A 21,409-nucleotide genomic window follows, 5' to 3' on the forward strand; every position below is an offset into this window, starting at 1 on the left:
AAAAATAGGACGCAGAGAGAGATGACGGATGCAGAACGAGTAGTGTGGGGATGGATAAAGTGGGAAAAGGACGGAATCATTCGTGGTAAAATACATACATATGTATTTATGTGTCACAAAATTTCGCAAAATTCAGGATTCCAAAAATATGGCTTTGCAAATGCCCACAGTGTCGCAAATCTACTATAATCACCCACATATTTGGTACGGTTTCTATTGATTTCTGTAATTTCTCTTGCTGGCGATGGTGTGGATGAGTTTGTGAAATAATTTTGCGAAATATGTAAAAACATGACCAATTGTTGGATAAATTTGCGGACTAAAATCTCATGGCTTTGCCAGCGAAATTGGATTTCATGCAAAAGAGAGATATAATCATGCACACAATTTTAGCCGAAATATGACAAAAGACATGATAAATAATCATACATATACATATATACATATTTATATCATTTTTTGATATGTAATATTTAATGCAATCGAATATGTATTTACGCCAAGTTGAAAAGGACGTTGGTGCAGGAGGCAGGATAATTTTAGTGATGGGGAGGACAATTGTAGCTAATCATGACGGATTATTCGAATTTACATGTTAAAATTCATAACTATATGTGGCAGTGCGCCTGAAAAGGGACCAACTCGATAAAATAGCGATTTTTGTTTTATTGCTGTTTCACATTAAGGGGCATGTGACACATCATCCCTGAAAATTTCAAGTCGCTAGCTAATTCCTATGCTGAGTAATTACGAATTACATTTTGGGCGGAAAATCATAACAGCACAAATCGGCTATAAATTCCTAAATTAACTATTTAATTAATGTAAATTAAAATCATTGTTTCTGGAGCTAGAAATTAAACATAAATCTACGTTTTAAGAAATAATTCAAAAACCACACCCCCTAAGATCCACCAACTTGAAACGATTTGGAGTATTTTTATATTTCGCGGATTGCGCGCGCTGCATTAGTATGCGCGCGCGAAACTCGCTAAAACTATTTTTAAGGACCTTAGAAAATATTGATCTAACGATTCATGAAATTTGGAGGAAATTGTTGCATTTTTATTTTAGGCTGTTTTTAGCTAAAGTGATTTCGGCTTGTAGCCTAAAATCAGTTTTTCTGCTCTCCTGTAAAATTAAGAATTCTACGAGTTGGTCCCTTTTCAGAGGTGGTAGCAAACGTAGAGCAACTACTGATTAAAAATGGCACACAATTATTTACTTTGCATTTTCAATTATTGCATTTAATTAAGCTCTCGTATAAATCTGCAAGATGAAGTTTCGGCTTTTTCCACCTACGATGGCTAAGGTGGTCGGTTGTGAGGAGCTGGATGGCTTAAAAAATGCGGAATCAGCTAAGAAAAATAACAAGTTCGGTAAATTATAGTACAACATGCGCAAATACCGTGCTCAGCCCAGATTACTATTGTTTTTTACTACTCAAACTATTCGCGCATTGATCCCTTTCAAATTATAACCGAGCACCTCATTTTCGCAAAGTTTCGTTTACCATAATAAATATTCTCAATTTTGCTCAAGGGCGGAACTTCCGCACTCATTTAGTCCGAAATATTAAGGGCCACTAAATATTTCTTGTAAAGAGGGAGTCTATCAAACTGAGTTGGTCAAAAAAAATCTGGATTGAACACGATCTGCGTCCACATTGTTAGATATTTAAATCCCATCACAAAAAAACGTAGCAAATTATTCTCTGCTTACTGGGGATGGGTGGATCAGGGGGTGTCCAATCTGGTTCAATGGTCCTGATTGTTTCTCGGACTGATTTGTAAATTTTTTCACCTTTTCTGATCAGCAACTTGCGATCTTGAATTTTGTTCTCGTAATCGGCTGCTTCCACACTTTGACAACCAATGAACCGTTGGCCTTCAAAAGTTTTTATTTCGTTCCTCCAATGGTCAATTGCCTCTAAACAGTCGTGAAGAATGGCTACAGAAAATACAAATATTACTAGATACATAAATAGACTGGGCGAAATGTTACACATTAAAAATTGTATGGAAACATTATGATTGTCGTTAAAACGATGGGATTAGGGAAAACTTGTGTTTTCACAAGGACTATAATTTGATGTCATTATGATTGAGAAGTAATCTTATGAAATCTAAATTCATCTAATAAAATTTCATTCTTTTTGTTGATTTTTGTTTTCATCTAATTTGAGGTCTCAGTCAACTCCATAGCAACAGATGAAAAGAAATGCTTTTCGAATTCGATAAATTCAGAAAAGGTGGGCAGCTTCCGATTTCCGGAAGTCGGAAGCGCATCAGGACGGAGGAAGCGGCAATTTGTTAGCGGAATCAGAGGCGTTGGAAGAAGGAAGCTACAATTTTGGTCATCAAAAGAGAAAGCCCTAGCAAAATTTGGATTCTGAAGCAAAAACCCTCGGATGTAATGTTGTAGGTACTGTCGGAAGCAGCTTCAGAACGTCGGAACGTGGAAGAAATTGAACCTAGGATCTCACTCCTTCATTCCCTCATTCCTCACACGTCACTCATTCCCCTCACTCAGCCACTTCCCTCACTCTTTCTTCAGCGAATACAGATCAGTAATATATGATAACAAAAAACTTGCTTAGAAAATTAAAACATGGTGGAAGATTGGTTATGGATACAGATTTATTTGGCTGTAAAAGACAAGCAAGTTTGGAATTTATGGGCTAAAATATGGATGGGGGCGTATATCAAGAAGTGCTGAACTGAACTCTGCTGAAATCTTATAAAAAAATTTGAATGGGAGCTGCAAGTTTCATATCTATCACATTCAATCAAGTTTCATATCCCATGCACGTACAACGAGTTGTCAATGATTTTTTAGAGAAAAATAAGAATCACAAGCACGAATGGGGGCCTTCGTGCCCAGATCTCAACCACATTGAACATCTCTGAGGCCTCGTGAAGAGAGAAATCTTAATAACCTCCGTTTTCAATTAGCAGGGACATAAAAGGGGGATTTTGGACGCAAGGCACAAAATGGGCTAAAAATTGCTTAAAAAAGTTGTCAATTCGGAGCCCAACCACAGTTGCTATTAAGGTACGCCTAACCAAGTATTATACTATTGAGAACTAATTTTCTCACTTATACTTCATTTTATTTTTAATAATTTCTACGTTTGGTCGGTTATTTTTGGAGATTGAATTTCATTTTTTTTTGTTTTACCGCCAAATTTTTCTTAAGAATTTTTTGTCACCTAAATGTTCATAGGAGCTTAAACTACATTAAATTATCTAAAAAATATGCAAAGGTTAAACGCTTACGATTATTAGGGGCTTAGAAATACTCTACACCATGGGGCAGTAAATCTTGGTCGCTCAATTGTGGTTCTAACTGTAAATATGCACATACATATTTACATATGTATCATGTCAACACATACAGTCTATAACCAGTTATTGTACGCAATCATGTACATATTTATTGTATTGATTAAGACACCAAGCATCGTGTACATGGTCATGTTAAACGTGATGCATATAACTTTTGCAAGTTATTTATCCTCGCAACATATCGGCATAACCAACCTTGCATAAATAACATATGTTTATCCCATCAGTAGTCATATCTTCCTTTTGCAATGAATTTTGTATAGTAATATTAGCAATCTAATAAAAACAGTTTAGAAATTCGTTCAGAGTTATTAACTGAGGAATACTTGTGTTTGTGTATTAAGATATTCTACTTTAACTAATTTAGAAAGGATTAAATTGCGAGTTGTTGAGTTGGTGTAGTTTAAAACCGTACAAACTTGCTGTTTTTTAACAGAGGAGACATTGTTTCTGTCCAAAATATTTTTGTTAGTGTTTCTAAATATAGATCAAATATTCAGACATTATTTGAATCCGACACAAACATAACGCGTGTCAGAAAACAACAAATCGGGTACAGACCTCTAATTCACACATATATGTAGAGCGATTGAGCTGTAATTTAAAAATCTGTTAGTCCAATTTTCCATTTGCCTTGGATACTTTTCATTAGATTCGATTTTTTCTTATAGGAATGACTATGGCGGGCGGCGATAACCCGGCAATTTATAATGGGGACCAAGTATTTGTTGGGATTAAGCAAATTCAAGATTATGCCATTGCCACAGTGGAAGGCGCTACTGATGACAAAAATGGTAAAAATTTCCGATTTTCAGTCGTATTAATACCAAAAATTTACCAGGATGACCCCATAAATCAAAATATTATTCACAATGCGAATTCTTTAATTGGAACCGACCATGCCAACATAGTTCGGGTTATTCAAATACGGGAGAATTTAATCAAGACAAGTACCCTTTCAAGATTAAGAATGTATGGAACCACGAATATTCTACAATGGTGGAAGTTACATGGAGATGTCGAGTGTCATGAAATAATTTGTATTGAAACTGAGGAATGCCTAGGATTTGGGGTGGATTATTTTATTCACAAAGTTCAGTATACTGATCTAATTGACTCCAAAATGGAGCAAGATGTCATCCATGTCATGCAAGGTATAACCAATGCGATAGAATTCTACCATCAAAAAGGATTGTACAATGGAAGCTTGTCCTCCAGTAGCTTCAATGTGTTCAAATCGCCTAGTGGTCAAACAAGTGTAAAATTAATGTTGACCGCGCAAAAATCAAGGGCTAAGTCTCATAGCGATAAACTCAACTTGGAGGATATTTTGGAGGAATTACGATTATTATTGCCAACCATTGAACAAAAAGGGGTAGAGGTACATATTCATCTTGATTAGCTACTTACAATGCGATGGAGTGAAGTGTAACCCTCTGATTTGGTTGAAATTTTAAAATTACGTGGTCCATGTTAATATAACAAACGTGTCTGGAGGCAATTTGTGCGATCAGTGGCGGAACTATAGATTGGGGGCCGGTACGTAAGCTAGATTTGGGGGCCTACCTAAATTTGCCTTTACCAATACATATGTATCTATGTGCCTGTCAATATTTTTATGAAGTTCAATGCAGAATTGACATTCTCTCCTTTATGCAATATACGTTGAGTTGGATTTAGTTTTCGTTATCAAAATATTAATGAAAGTAGCAAATGCTAAATTTTAAAGTAAAAATATGCATTTAAATAATTTTGAGATATTCTAATTTTAGCGATTTTTAGAAAAACCGGCTTTTAATTGTTTTTCAAATTTTTGATGGTTTCCGGTATATGTATTTGCAAAACCGGCTGTAAACTGATTTTTAGTTTGAAACCTATTGTTGTGCGAATTGAAAAAAAAGTTTGCAAATATATTTAGCAAACTATAATTTGAAGCAAAATTAAAATTAGATATAAACTTGGCATTCCCAAGCAAGCAATTGTGGGCTAAATACGTGGCTGGCTGCGGCATATGTGCAAAAATTAAGCGCAACCGTCGGGGCAATCGTCGATGTATCGAAGACCGTTTTAAATTTGGTGAAATTCTCCGAAAAAGTGGCCATTTGGATGAAAAAAAACGAGGTGAAGAATTGCTTCGCCATATCCTTTGGACTGATGAATCTCCAATTCTGCTATATCCAGAATTAAGCCGACAAAATTCCAGATTCAGGATAGAAAAGAAATCAGACGTACCTGCAAAGCGTGTCCCGAAATTTGGGTTAAAAGTTATGGTAGCCGGTGGATTTTGTGCGCGTGGGGTAACACCTCTTCACATTATACCAAAGGGACAAAATGTGATGCCAAGTATTACGTGGACACAATGTTAACTACATACTTTACTTTATGTTACTACATACTTGCTTACATACAAATTATGAGTAATAGCTCCTCAAAAATTTACAGGAAAAGTGTGATCGAATGAAATCAACACCCTTTATATGTACGGCCCCCGACCCTCCTAGGGCCGGGGCCGTCGCCTGTCGGGGGCCGATACGTGGGACGTACCCTTATTTCCGCCAGTGTGTGCGATGGTCAAAATTTTCCAAAATATTTGAAACTAAAGTTGAAAAATGGGCGGTTTTTACCAGGCGGATGAAGCAAACTCAATTTCAATTCCCTTCTCATGCTAAAAATCGCATATTTTTCAACTTTTACCTCCAATATTTTGGCAAATTTTGACCTAAATGCCTCAGGAAACGTTGCTTGTATTGACATGGACCACATAATTTCGAAATTTCAACCAAATCCGAGCGTTACACCTCACGCCATCGCATTGTTAGTCAATTCATGTTTATTACGTAGTAAAAGAGCCACTAATAATTATATTTCTAGCTACTCCTACCACTACCTGCCTTAGATGATACTAAAATCCCCAATCTTTCTAATATTGACGCATCTCCACCACTAAATTACTGCGTATGGTTTGATAGTTCCAAATATGTCTACACTTTCTACAAGAATGATCATCGATACAATGTAATGGCCACAATTCAAGACTCTGTCACACAAGTTGAATCAACGCTTACTCTAATTCCAAATATTTATTGTGGGCATGATCACAACAAAAACTTGATCCACAACAGTAATATTCTGCTTAATTGGAATCATCCAAATTTATCCAATATAATCAAAATCACGAGGACTCACTTCCCATCGGACGTTCTTCGCCGGGCTAAACTACGTGATGCGAGTTATACAACTTGTAATCTAATTGAATGGCTCCAACTTGATGAAAATGCCGACGTGCATGACATGATTTGCATCGAATCGGAATTATGCGATGGTTCCCCACTATCCGACTGGATCAGAGAAAATAAATTCACCGATCTTGAACAAGAACTACATACAATTATGGAAGGAATAGTGTACAGTATGGCATTTATACATAAGAGAGACATTTTCCATGGAAGCTTATCTGGGCAGAGTTTTATTTTAAGAGCGACAGATAACTTCGTACGTACCGTTAAGCTACACATTTCTTTAGGACATGCCACCCACTATCCTGGGATTACTTCTGATTTGTCCAATGTAAAAATATTACTTAAAGATCTTGAACCATTCGTGATGAATTGGTTGAAGATATGTAATGATGTGAGTGCAATGATTTTAATATTGAAGCCATTTATTTTGAGTTCGCATCGTTAGCAACGTTCGCAAAAAAATAAAGTTCGCAAATTCGAAAAAAAAATTTGGCTTGAAAATCAATTTGCGAACTTGCGCATCTAAAAGGGTAGCATTTGGTTAGCAGAAGTTTTTTTACAAATTCTAGAATCGGAAGTCCATAAATCTCCATTAGTTACCGAGGTTTTGCCTTTTAAAATTTGTGAAATTTCATACATCTAATTTTTACGAACTGTCATTTACAAAAGGTCTTCACTTCGTTGCTTTGCAAAATTCGCAATTTTGAAAAAATTATGTTGCGATGCGAACATGCGAACTCGTAATGAATACCCTCAATATAAATAAAGTTAAAACAAAAATAAAACTATCCTCTCTAAACTTTAGGAGAAGACGAAAAGTATCTGGTACGATATTGGCGCCTCATTCGAGTCCGATGAACTGCTCCTCTTTATCATTAAAGCTCTTCGACGTCTAGCAGATCCCATCGGATCGACATGGTATCAGAATTGGCAATTTGTCCACTGCTTAGGGAGTGGCGCGTTTGGGACGGTATTTTCCGCACTACAAAAAAATACTCGGAAACAAGTTGCAGTGAAATTAATTCCACCGAGACAATTCTTGACGGATAGTTCATACACATTTTCCGAGGAATCGCGTACAAGCAATTACAAGAAAATGCGGGAATTTGAAAATATGAAAAATCTCTCACATAAAAACGTCGCGAAATTGTACAGTCTCAAACTCAAGATGTTAGACGATACTAATATAAAATTATTCACGGATGGGCTAGATAATTTGGCTTCGGGCAGCGATTTTTTACAAAATATCGGCTCAATCAAAAACAACGAGATCATTTGTATAGAAATGGAGTTATGTGGTCCATCCCTACGAAACTGGTTGGATGATTCAAACCGACAAAGCTTCCAGAATAGTTTAGAAATCACACAAGTGAATATTGTGTTTGGTATTATATCCGGAATGAGATACTTACACGATCAAGACATCATTCATCGAGATTTAAATCCAAATAATATCTTTTTGGGATATAATGCAATATGCCCGGTTAAAATAGGAGATTTTGGACTATCTAAATTAGTCAACGACCCCACTCTCCCTAGCCAATCGGGCACAGCTGGCTACTTAAATAATGAAATGACGACCAATGTCGGAACAAAACTTTACCAAGCTCCTGAAATTTTAACGGCAAACTACAACACATCCTCAGATATATTTAGCATGGGTCTCGTGATTTGGGAAGTGTTGCAATTAATTAAAAAAACCGAGAGGAACACCCTCTTCACAAAATTGGTATTTCATAAAGATACCAGCGTGGTGGACACGTGGCGGGAGGGAAGTAATATGAAAGAAATCGTGCTAAGTATGTCCCAATTGGATGTTACTCAACGCGTCAAGAATTTGTGGGATATTAACCCAACTTTTGAAATAGTTCAGATACCAAATTGTATTACATATGTTGGCAACGAAATGCAAGTCAGTAATGGGGACGAGCTTACTAAATGTTTAAACATGTGCCAAGATGGAACCAGGATTAAGCTATTAGATGGAATATATGATTGCAACATGTTATCAATCACTAAGAATGAAATATCTTTAGTTGGAAATGGGAATGACACTATTCTGCAAAATACAATTACTGCCGGGCTAATACTTATCCTTGGGGATAAGTGCTCCATTTCCAATCTCAAAATCATTGGATGTAAAGATTTCTGCGTACGAATTCATGGATCCCACTGCCGCGTCACGAATGTAGATATCCAATATGAAGCTTCATTCTCCTCGGAATCATTTGTGGAGTCTTGGACTTTTCTAATCCTTGGGGATGGATACAACCTCCTAAGAGATATTTCCATTCACAACAAATCAACGTGTAGAGACGTACATGGAATACTGATGCACGATAGTTGTCACAATAACATAAGTCATGCCGTTATTGAAAATGTAGCAATGTCAATTGTATCCTCATACGGGACGGGCCACAATATTGAGGAAGTAGTTTTGCAAGACCCACATAATATTTCTCGGTACGCACTACTCCTCGTGGGCTGCTCAATTGTTAGTGTGAAGCATGTGGAATGCAACATGTCCTTGTGTGGCAAATTAATCGTAAAGGACAGTCGTCAATGTGTCGTAGAAAAATCAAAGTTTAACTCTGTAAAGTTGAAGACTTTTATGTCTGTGTGTGACGATAATACCCTATTGGGTGTCGACTGTGGTGAACTGTTACAATTATGTTCGCAAGAAGCTTGTACATTAACTAATTGTACCGGACAGCAACTAAAAATATATACTGGTCCACAAAGTGACAATGTTCCACTGGAAGGACTGAGTAATAAGTTCGAATCTGTCACAATTTTGATAAAATCAGAGCTAAAAATTGGTGGACAACATAAAAACGCGGTTGTTCATAAGAACTCATGTAAAGGAGGAAATATTGAGCCAATTAAGAAGAAAATATATCTTTGGTATAGAATTGGTATGCCGACACTCCGTGGAAAAAGATACCCACTTCAGGATGAACTTGTGCGGGACTACGTAGCTTGGAATAATAAGTCACAAAGGGGCAAGTTGACGACCAAAATTATTGAAGCTTAGATAAATTTAGAAACTTGATTGGAGTGAAGAAAGTTGTTTCAATAAAGAACTCTTTTTAGTCGACGTGCAGAGTTCATGAATTTTTTATAGTGCTTGTCTCACTCTGTCAGAGATTTGAGTTTCAGTGGGATCCAAACGTCGAGAAGCCAAGTGGTGATTTTCTGACGGAAAAAAACGTCACGTTAGCTCTTTCAGGTTCACGCCGAAATTAAAGCTTGTGTTGAGGTGGCGGGAAAAATTTAGTAGGATTGCAGCGATGACAGACGAAGCTAATATGTTGGACATATGTATGTAGCAGTACTTATGTAAATATTCATAGCTTTCTAAATTTTTAGTGTACACCATAAAGCAAAAAATTGTGAATATAAATATGTTTCTGTATAATAAATAAATGGGTTGGTGGTAAATCGCCGTCGCAAATTTGGTAACGGACAACTCAACGGAAGAACAGCTTGTTGACGGACAAGTAATTGGGTCCCACAGCCATGGTATTAGCCGCATTTGTATCATTTTCATCAAGCCTTTCTATTCACATATAATAATCCAATATTTCCATGTCAAATCTCCTTTTCTTCTGATTTTCTCAAATTATTGGCAAACTTTGGTAAAAATTTGCATGGTTTCGTCATATTTTTTCAACTTGCATATATAGTACATATAATATGCCACGTTATGTAGTGCTGAAATTTTGCCGTTATGAATCATACCTAACCATTTGTCCAATTGAAAATGGTTTATAGGCACCCTATGTTTTTTAGGTCGGCGTGACTCTTGCTGCTTAATATATATGTATATGTATGTACATTGAAATTTTCTGACGAATTTTCAAGAAATCAATTTCAGTTTCAATATTTTTTTTGATTTATTACATGTAAATACAGAGGCTGAACGGGCGAAAAAATACCACTTAAATTATTTTTCGTATCAGAGGAAATTTTTTTCGAATTGTTTTTCTTCTCAATCTGACAGCCCTATAACCGACACAAAATAGATATCTGCCTACACTAACAATGGAGGTCTCCCAACGTATGCTCACAGATTTGGACCAAATTAGTGTCAATCGATCACAATCATGATCAGTATGAAATTTGCAAATGGAACTATCTGCCAATGCGCAGGTTTTGCAAAGATATTTGCATTTAAAAGAGGAAAACGCGATCAAAGGTTGGCAAATTTTTATTTCCCAAATTTGCTGCCCATTTTTCCGGGTTTGGATGCAAATATGTATCTTTGCCAAACCTGCGCATTGGCAGATAGTCCCATTTCGTCGTACTAATTCATAAAAGACCTAAGTGCAGTCGATGTTTAATTCAGAAACGACCGAAGTACAGTCGATGCTTAATTCAGAAAAGACCTAAGTGCACAGAAAAAAAAACAAGAAAAGACCTATGTGCAAGTATGTATTTACTTATGGCTATATCTTGCCAAAACGAGTCTTCATATATCGCGCGATTTAGCCATAAGTAAATACATACTTGCACATAGGTCTTTTCTTCCTTTTTTTCTGTGCACTTAAGTCTTTTCTGAATTAAGTATCAACTGCACTTCGGTCGTTTCTGAATTAAACATCGACTGCACTTAGGTCTTTTATGAATTAGTACGACGATTTGCAAATTATCATACTAATTATATTTGTGATCGATTGAGACTAGTTTTGTCCAAATCTGTGAGCATACGTTGGGAGACCTCCATTGTTAGTACCGTTTCGCTAAATATACATTAGACATCGAAAGGATAATACCAAGCGGTATGAACTTTAACACAGAGAAATCAATACCTAAACCCGACTCCATAATATTTTTAACAGTGTGTTGAAATATGACTGAGTTTTTCGTAACCCGGAATGTAACCCCGGCCCGACAAGAAAAATGCGTCAATCGCCACTCCCACCTAACTGCCCGGATGAAACACTATCTAAAGTATGGGGACACATTTCTCTGCACCCTTCCCACCTGGGATGCCAACAAGAATCAAGTAGTCTTACGAAAAAAGGGAGATCACAACGTAGTCCGGTTTTTCCACGTCCCCCACATCTTGCCCATCTGGGCATAGCTGTACTGCACCATAACGAAAGCTAATACCCTCGTCGAAAAGGCTGAAGCCTTCGGATTTACCGTCATGACTTTGGGCGGTTTCTCAGTCTCGTTTGAATTCCATCCAGACTCGGACCAAATTTCTCTGCTGAATTGCATCTGTAAATTATTTAGAAAAATTCTTAGGGGAAGAATAATTTCCAAAATATGTATGTTCTCTTTCTAGGCCAAAACTATTCAGATGACACATTAATTTGGAAATTTGTCAACCTCTTACTGCACAATGGGGGGCTAGAGTGCTGGATTTTACCTGGAAGCGTGACCCTTCTAGCGATCCTGTAAGGCACCCCTTTTTAGCGCGAACTTTTGGAAAAATGGACGTTTGGATTTCAACTTTGCGGAGAGGCTGATCTTCGTAATTTTTGAATTTCTAAATATGGCGACTCTCCTAATTTCTGCCGTGTTTCGCAGATTTTTACCCTTGTACCCGACCTGTCTTTCTTACTGACGGAATTGAAAGGTATGGAAACTTCGGCGAGGGGAGTTTCAGACTATCGAAAATTGCAGGTTCTCGAGAAAATCGTCAATTCTGTGTTACGCGACAGGATATTCGCCGTGCTAAGATACCTTGGGCCCTTCGTGCAATTGATGACTTGCTTTGTTGCGATAAAAATTTTTCATGCACCAGACGTAGCCATGTATAGAGGTATGGTATTCATCTGTCCATACGTAGGGGTACTGTTGGATTCACACACTGTCTTCTACCCGAAAACCAGGAAATCCGATGAAAAGGGCCTTGGTTGTGATTTAAAGATGATCAGTTTTGCACAAAATGAGTCCTTGTAGTCGCCGTGAAGTCGAAATAAACTTTATGCCGAAATATTTCCTCCTGGCAGGACACTACTTTATTTATTTTACTCAAATGTGATCAAAAAACTTTAACAAAAAACAATGACTAATTAATTACTAAGAAGAGCCTAAAATCGTAACTGTTGCTACTTCAAAGTCTAGGTAAAGAGTGCGTAAAAAATAAACTTTGGCTGAGCACGTAGGTAAAAAATCAGACAAAGAAACTGTGCCAGCGCCAACTACAAAAGAAAGTGGGAATAAAAATCTCAAAATGCCCCACTTCTCACAGAATTAATAAAATTATAAAAATTATGGAGAAATTACTAAATGAATATCTTTCGAAATCCAACATTCTCCCACCTCTTTTTGGAATACAAATGACAAAAAGAAAACTAAACAATTATTTATATTCCCCATAACGTTGAGGTTTCCTAATTTTGCGTCCAAATGAGGTAGCGACGCCATCCGTTTCTTTCTCAGAAGCGTTGTCTTCCTTCTCGATGATATTCTGACCTCTCATCTCTTGAATCACTTCCTTCATTTTGGGTGTGATCTCTGGTAAATTTTCTTTCTTGTTAACTTCAAGAGGGTAGAGGCGTTGTAGGGGACGGGTGAGTATTCCTCCGGCGGTTCGGATCTTGGCTACTCTGATTTCTCCATCCTTTCCAGGAATAAGCTCGATAATCCTCCCCATCGGCCACATGATCCGTTTGACATTATCAGCTCCGATTAAAACAATGTCGTCAACTTTGGGTGGTTCTGTCATCTTCCTCTTTACCCGCATAACTAATTGTGAGAGGTACTCCTTCCTGAAGCGGTCATTAAATTGTTTCTTTAGGGCCGACATCATCTTCATTCGATTGCGCAAATTCTGGTCTTTGATGTTGAATCTGTCGCCCTCCGGAAATCCTCCCATCGGAAGTCCTCTTCTAAACATGTCTGGTGTCAAAGGGGTAAGATCTTGCAAATCTTCACTCACGGCGGTGAGTGGTCGTCCATTAATTGTGTGGGCGGCGGCGGCTAAACAAGTTCGCATCTCATCGTAAGTAAGTTTTGCATTACCTAGCATTCTTCGCAATAAATTATTGGTAGTCCGTACGAGGCGCTCCCACCATCCACCCCACCACGATGCTGTGGGTGGATTGAAAATCCACTGAATTCGTTTTGCGCAAATCTCCTTTTCAATTTCAGTCCAATTCAAATTCTTCATGAGATTGGAGGCACCGATAAAGTTAGTCCCATTATCGCTGAAGATGTGATGTGGTCTTCCTTCGGTATGAATAAAACGCTCCAGGGCGGCAAGAAAAATTGGGGTGCTTAACGATGTGACGAGGTCAAAGTAGACGCAGCGGTAAACTGCGCAAGTAAATAGCACAATCCACGCTTTAGTTCCGTCCTTTAAAATCAACGGGCCTGCTAAGTCAATTCCGGTGGTCTCGAACGGAAGTCCGACAGCGGTTCTCTTTTCCGGCAATGCTGCTGGATCAACTTCGAGCTTGGTCGCATCAAATCGGCGACATTTGACACATTTCCGCAAAATCCGCTTAATTGTTCTTCTTGCTTGAGAAAGCCAATATTGTTCTCTGATCTTGGTCATCACAAACTGGACTCCAGCATGGCAGTATTGATTATGCACTTCCGTAATTAATTGATGGACTAACGGGTGATCTTTGGGAAGAAAAACTGGGCTCTTGAAGGTTTCCGGTTCTTCTTTATTTTGAATCCGTGTCATCACTCTGTAGATTCCATCCTCGCCTTTCTTCACAGGAGTTCCATTAATGGTGTGCACTTCTACTGGAATTGTGTCTTGTTGTATGACTCTGAATAATGACTTTTGTGCAAATTTGAGCTCGTCCAATTTTAGATAAGGTGCCAGTTCTCTGTCTTCTCCTTTCTTGAAACAATTCTTAATGAAGCGGTGGACCCATCCATACACTCGTAGGTTTCCAGAGAAAGTAGAGAATCTCGGCTCAGGATACTTAATTTGTTGTTGTACATGATTGACTGGCTCAGATTTGCGTAATTCTTGCCTTATCTCTTCTTCATTGAATGTCGGCTTTGAGAAAGGCCACTCGTCTTCGGTCAATTTTAACCAAGCAGGTCCCTCCCACCATCTCGACTTGACTAATTCTTTTGCACTGCATCCGCGAGAAGGGAGGTCGGCAGGGTTGTCAACTCCGGGGATGTGACGCCATGACTCAACGTCGGTTAATTTGAGGATCTCTTTCGTCCTACGGCCCACAAATGTTCCCCAGTTCTCATTGCGACGAATCCAGGCTAAAGCGGTGGAAGAATCCGTCCAAAAAATATGGGAGTAATCTTGAGTTTAAGGGCATCTTTGACTCCTCCCACTAATCTTGATCCAATGAGACAAGACAGCAGTTCTAATCTAGGAATTGTTGGAGGGGGCTTTTTCAGTGGAGCGACTCTATTCTTTGCTTCAATTAGTTGAACTTTTACTCCATCTCCTCCCACCGAGCGAATATAAATTACTGCTGCATATGCTCCTTTACTTGCATCCACAAAGACATGAACCTGAATATTTTGGGCAAATCTGAATTGACGGGGAATCTTCAAATTCTTTAGTGAGGGCAGCTCCTTAATCCATTTCTCAAACTTGATCTTCTGCTCCTCGGGTAACTCCTCGTCCCAATCGATTTTCAGATTCCACGTGTCTTGGAGAATCATTTTTGGTACCAGCGTAGCTGGGCAAGTAAATCCAATGGGGTCAAAAATCCTGTGTACTTGTGACAATACTGCTCTCTTCGTTAACTTTTCTGGTGGTTCAGGGAGGAAACAACCAAGAGTGTCATCCTTCTTATTCCATTCAAGACCAAGGACAGTTGAGACGTTTAAATCGGATGTGGCGTCGTCACACGAACATTCCCACTCCCGCAGTTCCATTTGAGCTTCTCTCATTATTTCCGTTGCTTGATTCTTGAAATCTTCATACTCATGGAGATCCCTGACCGAGGTAAGGCAGTTGTCGACATAAAAATTCTGACATAAAACTTGCGCAAATTCCCTCTGCTCTTCTGGCACATTCTCCAAATGATGCTTAATTGTTGCTGCTAGAAGGAAGGGACTGCTGCTGATTCCGAAAACTACCCGCGTGTGTCGGTATACCTTGATTTGTTTTTGGTTATTCCACCAGAGAAACATTTGATAATCTCTGTCCATTGCGCAAATGGAAACCATCTGAAAAGCTTTTCTAATATCCGCCACCACGCCGATCTTCTTTTCTCGGAATTTCATCAAAAGTGAGGGGATGAGCTCTATCATATTTGGACCTTTATAGAGGCAATCATTCAGAGCCGGCATTGCGCCAACTCGACAGGACGCGTCGAAAACTGGGCGCACTGGGGTTGTTGCGCTCTCCTTAAATACTGGTCGATGGGGTAAGTAATGGCACCCGTCGGATTGGTCTTGGACTTCTTCAATTATCCCTTCTTTCTCCCATGAGCGAAATACTTGATCATAAATCTCGAATTTACCTTTGGCCTTGAGAGAGTGGGTCACATTTTCTAATCTCTTCTCTGCCACTTTTCGATAACTTGGTAAATCTTCTTTTCCTTCTGCCCAGGGTAAGGATACTGAGTAGCGTCCATCAGGTTCTCTTGTCACGTTTTGCGCAAATGACTTCCTTGCTTCTTCTTCCTTCTGCGCATCGGTCTTCACCTCTATTGGATCGCGTATCCCCAAAATGTCCAAGTCCCAAAACTTTGTGATGTCATTCAGGTGCCCACAAAGCACCTTCGTTGCAATTGTTAGGTTGGTTTGTGCAATTGGTCCTAATAGCACCCACCCGAAAACTGTCTCAGACGCAACGATTCCACATTTTAAATTGACAGTTTTCTTGGTCATAATACTTGGAATTACATCTGCTCCCAATAAAATATCGATATCTGAGCTAGATGAGTAGTTAAAATCGGTCAGGTTGATCTTCATCTCTCTTAATTCATGAATCCACGGACCGTCGGGGATAAGGGGAAGGTTGCAGATCATTGGGTCCTGCTCGGTCAGTCTAATTTTGCGTAAATTTCTTCCATTAAGACTTTCCATTTGGACATCGTAGAGATTGTGCTTCTTCGGTCCAGTCAATACTCCACCCAATAACTCTTTCTGGAATATCTCTACCCCTTTCGACGGATACTTCAATAATTTAGCCGTTGATCCTTTGATGAAGCTTCTTGCTGACCCTCGATCCAGGAAGACCCTTGCTTTATGTGCCACCCCTCCTTGACCAATGAGCCGAACTGACAATGTCTCAAATAAAACGCCCTTGGTGAAGTTTACTGATACTGGAACGGTGGTGGTCTCTTCTTTGCAGATCTTCTCCTGTGATTCGTGTCCATAAAGCTGTGGACACATAATTGTTTGATGGTCACGATGACAGGCCAAGCATTTAACGAAAACCTTGCATTTCTTGGATCCATGTCCCATCCTTAAACAGCGATAACAAGCTCTGCTTTTCTCGACCTTTTCAATCTTCTCTTCGAGAGTTAACTTATTGCTCTGCCCGCATTCCTTGCTGTCGTGATTTTTTGCGCAAAAAATGCAACGATTTTTCGCCTGATTGACATGGAGTTCTGCTGCAGTCGGGACTTCACTCTTGAATTTTTCTTTCTTATTTCGAGAGTCCTTCTTATCTCCATTGTCCTTTGAAACTTCATTCAGCTTCTCCCTTTCGCTCTCTGACTTTAAGAAATCCAAAAAGTAGTCCAACTCGGTTTTTGGAGGCACTTCATTTGAACCATCCTTCTTCTAATTAGGACTACGCTGCCACGCCAGTAAAATATCCTCTTGGACAATTGACTCGAATAGGGGGCAGAGGAGATCTTCTGTTTTCAATTCCTTTAGCGAATTAACGGCTCTAAGCTGACTTTGTATTCTGGCGTAAGCGGTTTGTGCAGAATACTTCTTCTTGGTTTCCAGGATTTTAATGAACTCCATCATATAATGTCGCCAAGGCACCCTTTCACTTCCGAATTCTTCTTTAAGGGTCTTTATTGCGTCGACATATCCAACTTCGTTGAGAGGGATATTTTTGAGGAGATTCTCTGCTTTCGATCCTGGCACCATTGCTTGATGTAGATAACGGAACTTATTTGTGGTGGTGATAGTCTTGTCTTCATGGATTTGCGCAAATTCCGACCACCAATTGATCCATTTTCCTATTTCCCCATCAAATTTTGACAGTTCCAGCTTGGGGAGCTTCATTGCTGTGGCTGGAGCGTTTTGCTTTGACTGTGAAGGAGTTTGATTTATCGCCCTCTTCAATTTTGTTTTGGCGATCAGAATTTTCTCTCTGTACTCGTCCACGCCATTTTGTTCAGCAAGTGTCTCGTCATCATTGCTTCCGACCTCCACCATCTTAGTCCTTATCTCGGTGTCTGCTGCGTCTAATTGAGCCATCAGTTTTTCTAAACTTTCCATTAAAGCTCCAAGCACGTCGACGTCGATAGGGTCGCTCTTCAATTCAGCATCTACTTTGGTGCAGGTCCTCGTGACGGATCCTCTTACTGGAGCTCTTGCTTTCGTTAATTTATTCATCCTTGATTTGTAAAACAGGGAGAACGACAAAAATTATTATTTACTCTCTTTACAAGTAAACTGGAACGGTATAACCTGGCTATGTTCCCGTCCGGTGGGAACAAACCACAATGAAAATGTTGTGTCAACTTCGGGGGTGTGACACAGACCGTCCAGCTTCTTGTTTTGCTCACAATGTCTCCCTCAATGGAAAGGTCCTCGCCGGATCGCCAATGGGTAGCCGGTCACAAGAAATCCTGAGAGGCTCCCCGATGCCAGGGATAGGGCCCTCATAGAGGCAAGACAGTTGTAATCCAGGAAAAGGGTCCTCTAGTCCTCGCTGGGTCGTCCTGTTCACAGCCAAGGGCCCCACGTTGGGCGCCAGAAATGTTGGATTCACACACTGTCTTCGACCCGAAAACCAGGAAATCCGATGAAAAGGGCCTTGGTTGTGATTTAAAGATGATCAGTTTTGCACAAAATGAGTCCTTGTAGTCGCCGTGAAGTCGAAATAAACTTTATGCCGAAATATTTCCTCCTGGCAGGACACTACTTTATTTATTTTACTCAAATGTGATCAAAAAACTTTAACAAAAAACAATGACTAATTAATTACTAAGAAGAGCCTAAAATCGTAACTGTTGCTACTTCAAAGTCTAGGTAAAGAGTGTGTAAAAAATAAACTTTGGCTGAGCACGTAGGTAAAAAATCAGACAAAGAAACTGTGCCAGCGCCAACTACAAAAGAAAGTGGGAATAAAAATCTCAAAATGCCCCACTTCTCACAGAATTAATAAAATTATAAAAATTATGGAGAAATTACTAAATGAATATCTTTCGAAATCCAACAGGTACTGTGTTGAACATTGGTGACGTTTTCCGTCGCTGTAAATGTAATTGGGATAAGTACAAGGTGGATCTGGAAATGCAGGGGAAGAGGTAAGTCGGCCCTAGCGAAGAGGTCGTGTTGGTCATTGACTCCTTTGAAGATGCAGTTTGGAAATAATTGTGTCGAACCGTTAACACCGTGCTACAGGATTTCTGTCTGACAAACGGCTAGTTTGCTACTTTTGTTTAAATGAGAACAAAATTGTGAGGTGTAATCATATTTTTATACAAAAATTTGGTTTTCATTCAAATAATCAGTCATGTCGATTTCTGACTGAAGATTTCCATTTGTAGTGCGTCATTTTCTTTCAAGCTTATTCCATTTCACTTAATCCGACTTCATTTCATACTTCACAAATGTATTAAGCATAGGGTGAAGAATGAAAGGAGTGAAAATTACTTTCATTCACAATCCTTCATCTGAAATGACTAAATGCTTCAGTAATTTGCATACAAATGACACTCAATTCATTTTCATTCACTATGTATCATTGACTATAACAATCATAATTATTAATCAATAATCAGCCAAATTAATGTAACTGAACAGGTATGTGTGTAATATACAAATGTATCGCAAATTAAGCTAGGGTAACTCGCAAGGGCTAGTAAACACATTGAACAAACCAACCAAATTCATCGATGCCGACCGTAGACTGTTCCAAATATGATAAATAACCCTAAGTACAAATGTTTTTGCTAGTACGTTATGTATGTATCCCTTGTCCCGAGCAGAGGCATGCCTCAAGGCAATAGTAGATATATTTATGTTTCATACACTTCATAAATAATGACAATAGATGTTATCCTAATTAAAAGCAAGTGAACCTTCAATCCAAGTAATTTACTTGAAGTAAATTATGCTAATTGCAAAGTGAACTGCTGTTGATTTTGTTTAAAATTACAATTGATTAATTAGAATTTATGGAATATTAAACATTTTTTGAAATAAAGAATTTAAGGTAGGCTAAAGAACAATTTTGCAACGAGAAAGATTCGTAAACCTTAATCAATGACCTATATTATGAAATTAGGATCAATAATAAATACATACAAATTTACACGTTTGTAAATTTCATTTTGTTTTAAACGTTTACGTTTAACATATTTTCTGTTAACACATTTTTAATTTCTTGGCGCAGGTAATCATCGATTGTGATGTGAAGAATAATATGAAGTTTGATAAATATTTGGAACCATTCTTCCACAAATGTTGCCATTTCGTTCAGAAAATTAACCCGTATTTTGTTGTACGTATGTATTTTGTAATTATTAAGTAAATGTTTCAGCGATTTCTGTTCTCTCTAACATGTACCTACCTATTTATATATTTATTTCGACAAATAATTCGGGTTCGGAAATTAACCCGGTCGTGTTTTCAAAATGTTCCACCCGACTTATTTTTCGCTTAATACAGTACATAAATGTCGCGCCCAGTTTCGGGCTTTTATTTGTACAGGGGGTCAAGCCACCCGCTGAACACATAGTTTGGACTATCATGAATTAGAGAACCGATCCCCTAACATTAATATATTAAGATAATATGTAATAACCTGGGTTATCTAATTAATTGGTCAATTTAATTAATTAGCTAATTGGATAGCATGTTTCAACTAATTATTAATCACTAATTAACCCTAACTAGTACTACCGAAGCTAATTTTAATTACTAATTAATTAGGAAATCACTAACAATCTAAAAAATAATTGGTCAATATTTTAATTAATTTGCTAATTAATTTGCTTAATTAGCACCCTGAGTTTAATTACTAATTACCAATTAATTAGACAACATATTTTACTTCCAATTATCTATTACTAATTAGTTGGACATGTGGCTAATTAAAAAACTCTGGTAATAAAATTAATATACTAATTATTAATAAATCTCTGAAATTTTCAAAACTCTATGTACAGAAATTTTGCGTGATACATATTTAAATACTATAGTTGGTAGCAATCATCTCCAGGTTGTTCCTACCACTCTGCTTAGAGTATCAAGTTATATCAAATGAATTAAACTTACCGAACCACAAATTATACTTAAATTGCAGGATTAAATTCGCCGGACAAAAATTCAACAAGTTATAAAATGTGGATTAAACTAAAATTTTAAGAATTTACATGATTAAAATATTTTTTTTAATACTTCATTTCTAACAGCTTCATAAGATGTTGCGCCACCTTTGGATCGACCGTGTCCTCCGGGGGGTCAAACCAGTCACTATACACGAAGTTTGGGCTATCCTGAATTAGGGATCCGATCCCCTCTTTTGCCATTTTCATGGCCCACCCATCTGATCTAATCTCTTGACCATTACCGTTGACTTCGACCTGGGTTAAAAGAATGCTCCCATCCTCCGACCGCTGGGAGGACACCCTGTAGACAAGAATTCCACTCCAACTTCGGTGAAAGTTGAATGTGCCTGGAAACAAAAAAAAATATGTAAAGGGTGTTGATTTAATTTGACCCGATTTCGGAGAATGC

At 38.3% G+C, this 21,409-nt stretch overlaps 2 protein-coding genes across 3 annotated transcripts; one reads left to right on the top strand and one right to left on the bottom strand.

Annotated features, from left to right (window-relative positions):
* The first annotated feature begins 3,572 nt into the window (after positions 1–3,572).
* LOC118433215 lies at positions 3,573–10,045 on the top strand. Of its 2 annotated transcripts, XM_035844911.1 has the most exons (5): positions 3,574–3,900; positions 4,019–4,141; positions 4,259–4,728; positions 6,219–6,977; positions 7,392–10,045. In XM_035844911.1, exons 2-5 carry the CDS (start codon positions 4,021–4,023, stop codon positions 9,618–9,620), a joined length of 3,579 nt encoding a protein of 1,192 aa, XP_035700804.1. In that variant the 5' UTR covers positions 3,574–3,900; positions 4,019–4,020; the 3' UTR covers positions 9,621–10,045. The 2 variants fall into 2 exon arrangements, with proteins under 2 accessions (XP_035700803.1, XP_035700804.1); XM_035844910.1 differs by having other exon boundaries at positions 3,573–3,900; positions 4,019–4,728.
* Positions 10,046–12,902: 2,857 nt separating this feature from the next.
* On the bottom strand, positions 12,903–18,055 carry LOC110861687. Its single transcript, XM_022110810.1, has 3 exons — positions 17,281–18,055; positions 14,875–17,196; positions 12,903–14,779 (listed from the first exon to the last, which is right to left on the bottom strand). Exons 1-3 carry the CDS (start codon positions 18,053–18,055, stop codon positions 12,903–12,905), a joined length of 4,974 nt encoding a protein of 1,657 aa, XP_021966502.1.
* Positions 18,056–21,409: the final 3,354 nt, after the last annotated feature.

This window comes from Folsomia candida, unplaced genomic scaffold, assembly GCF_002217175.1.
Source record: "Folsomia candida strain VU population unplaced genomic scaffold, ASM221717v1 Fcan01_Sc044, whole genome shotgun sequence".
NCBI lineage: Eukaryota > Metazoa > Arthropoda > Collembola > Entomobryomorpha > Isotomidae > Folsomia > Folsomia candida.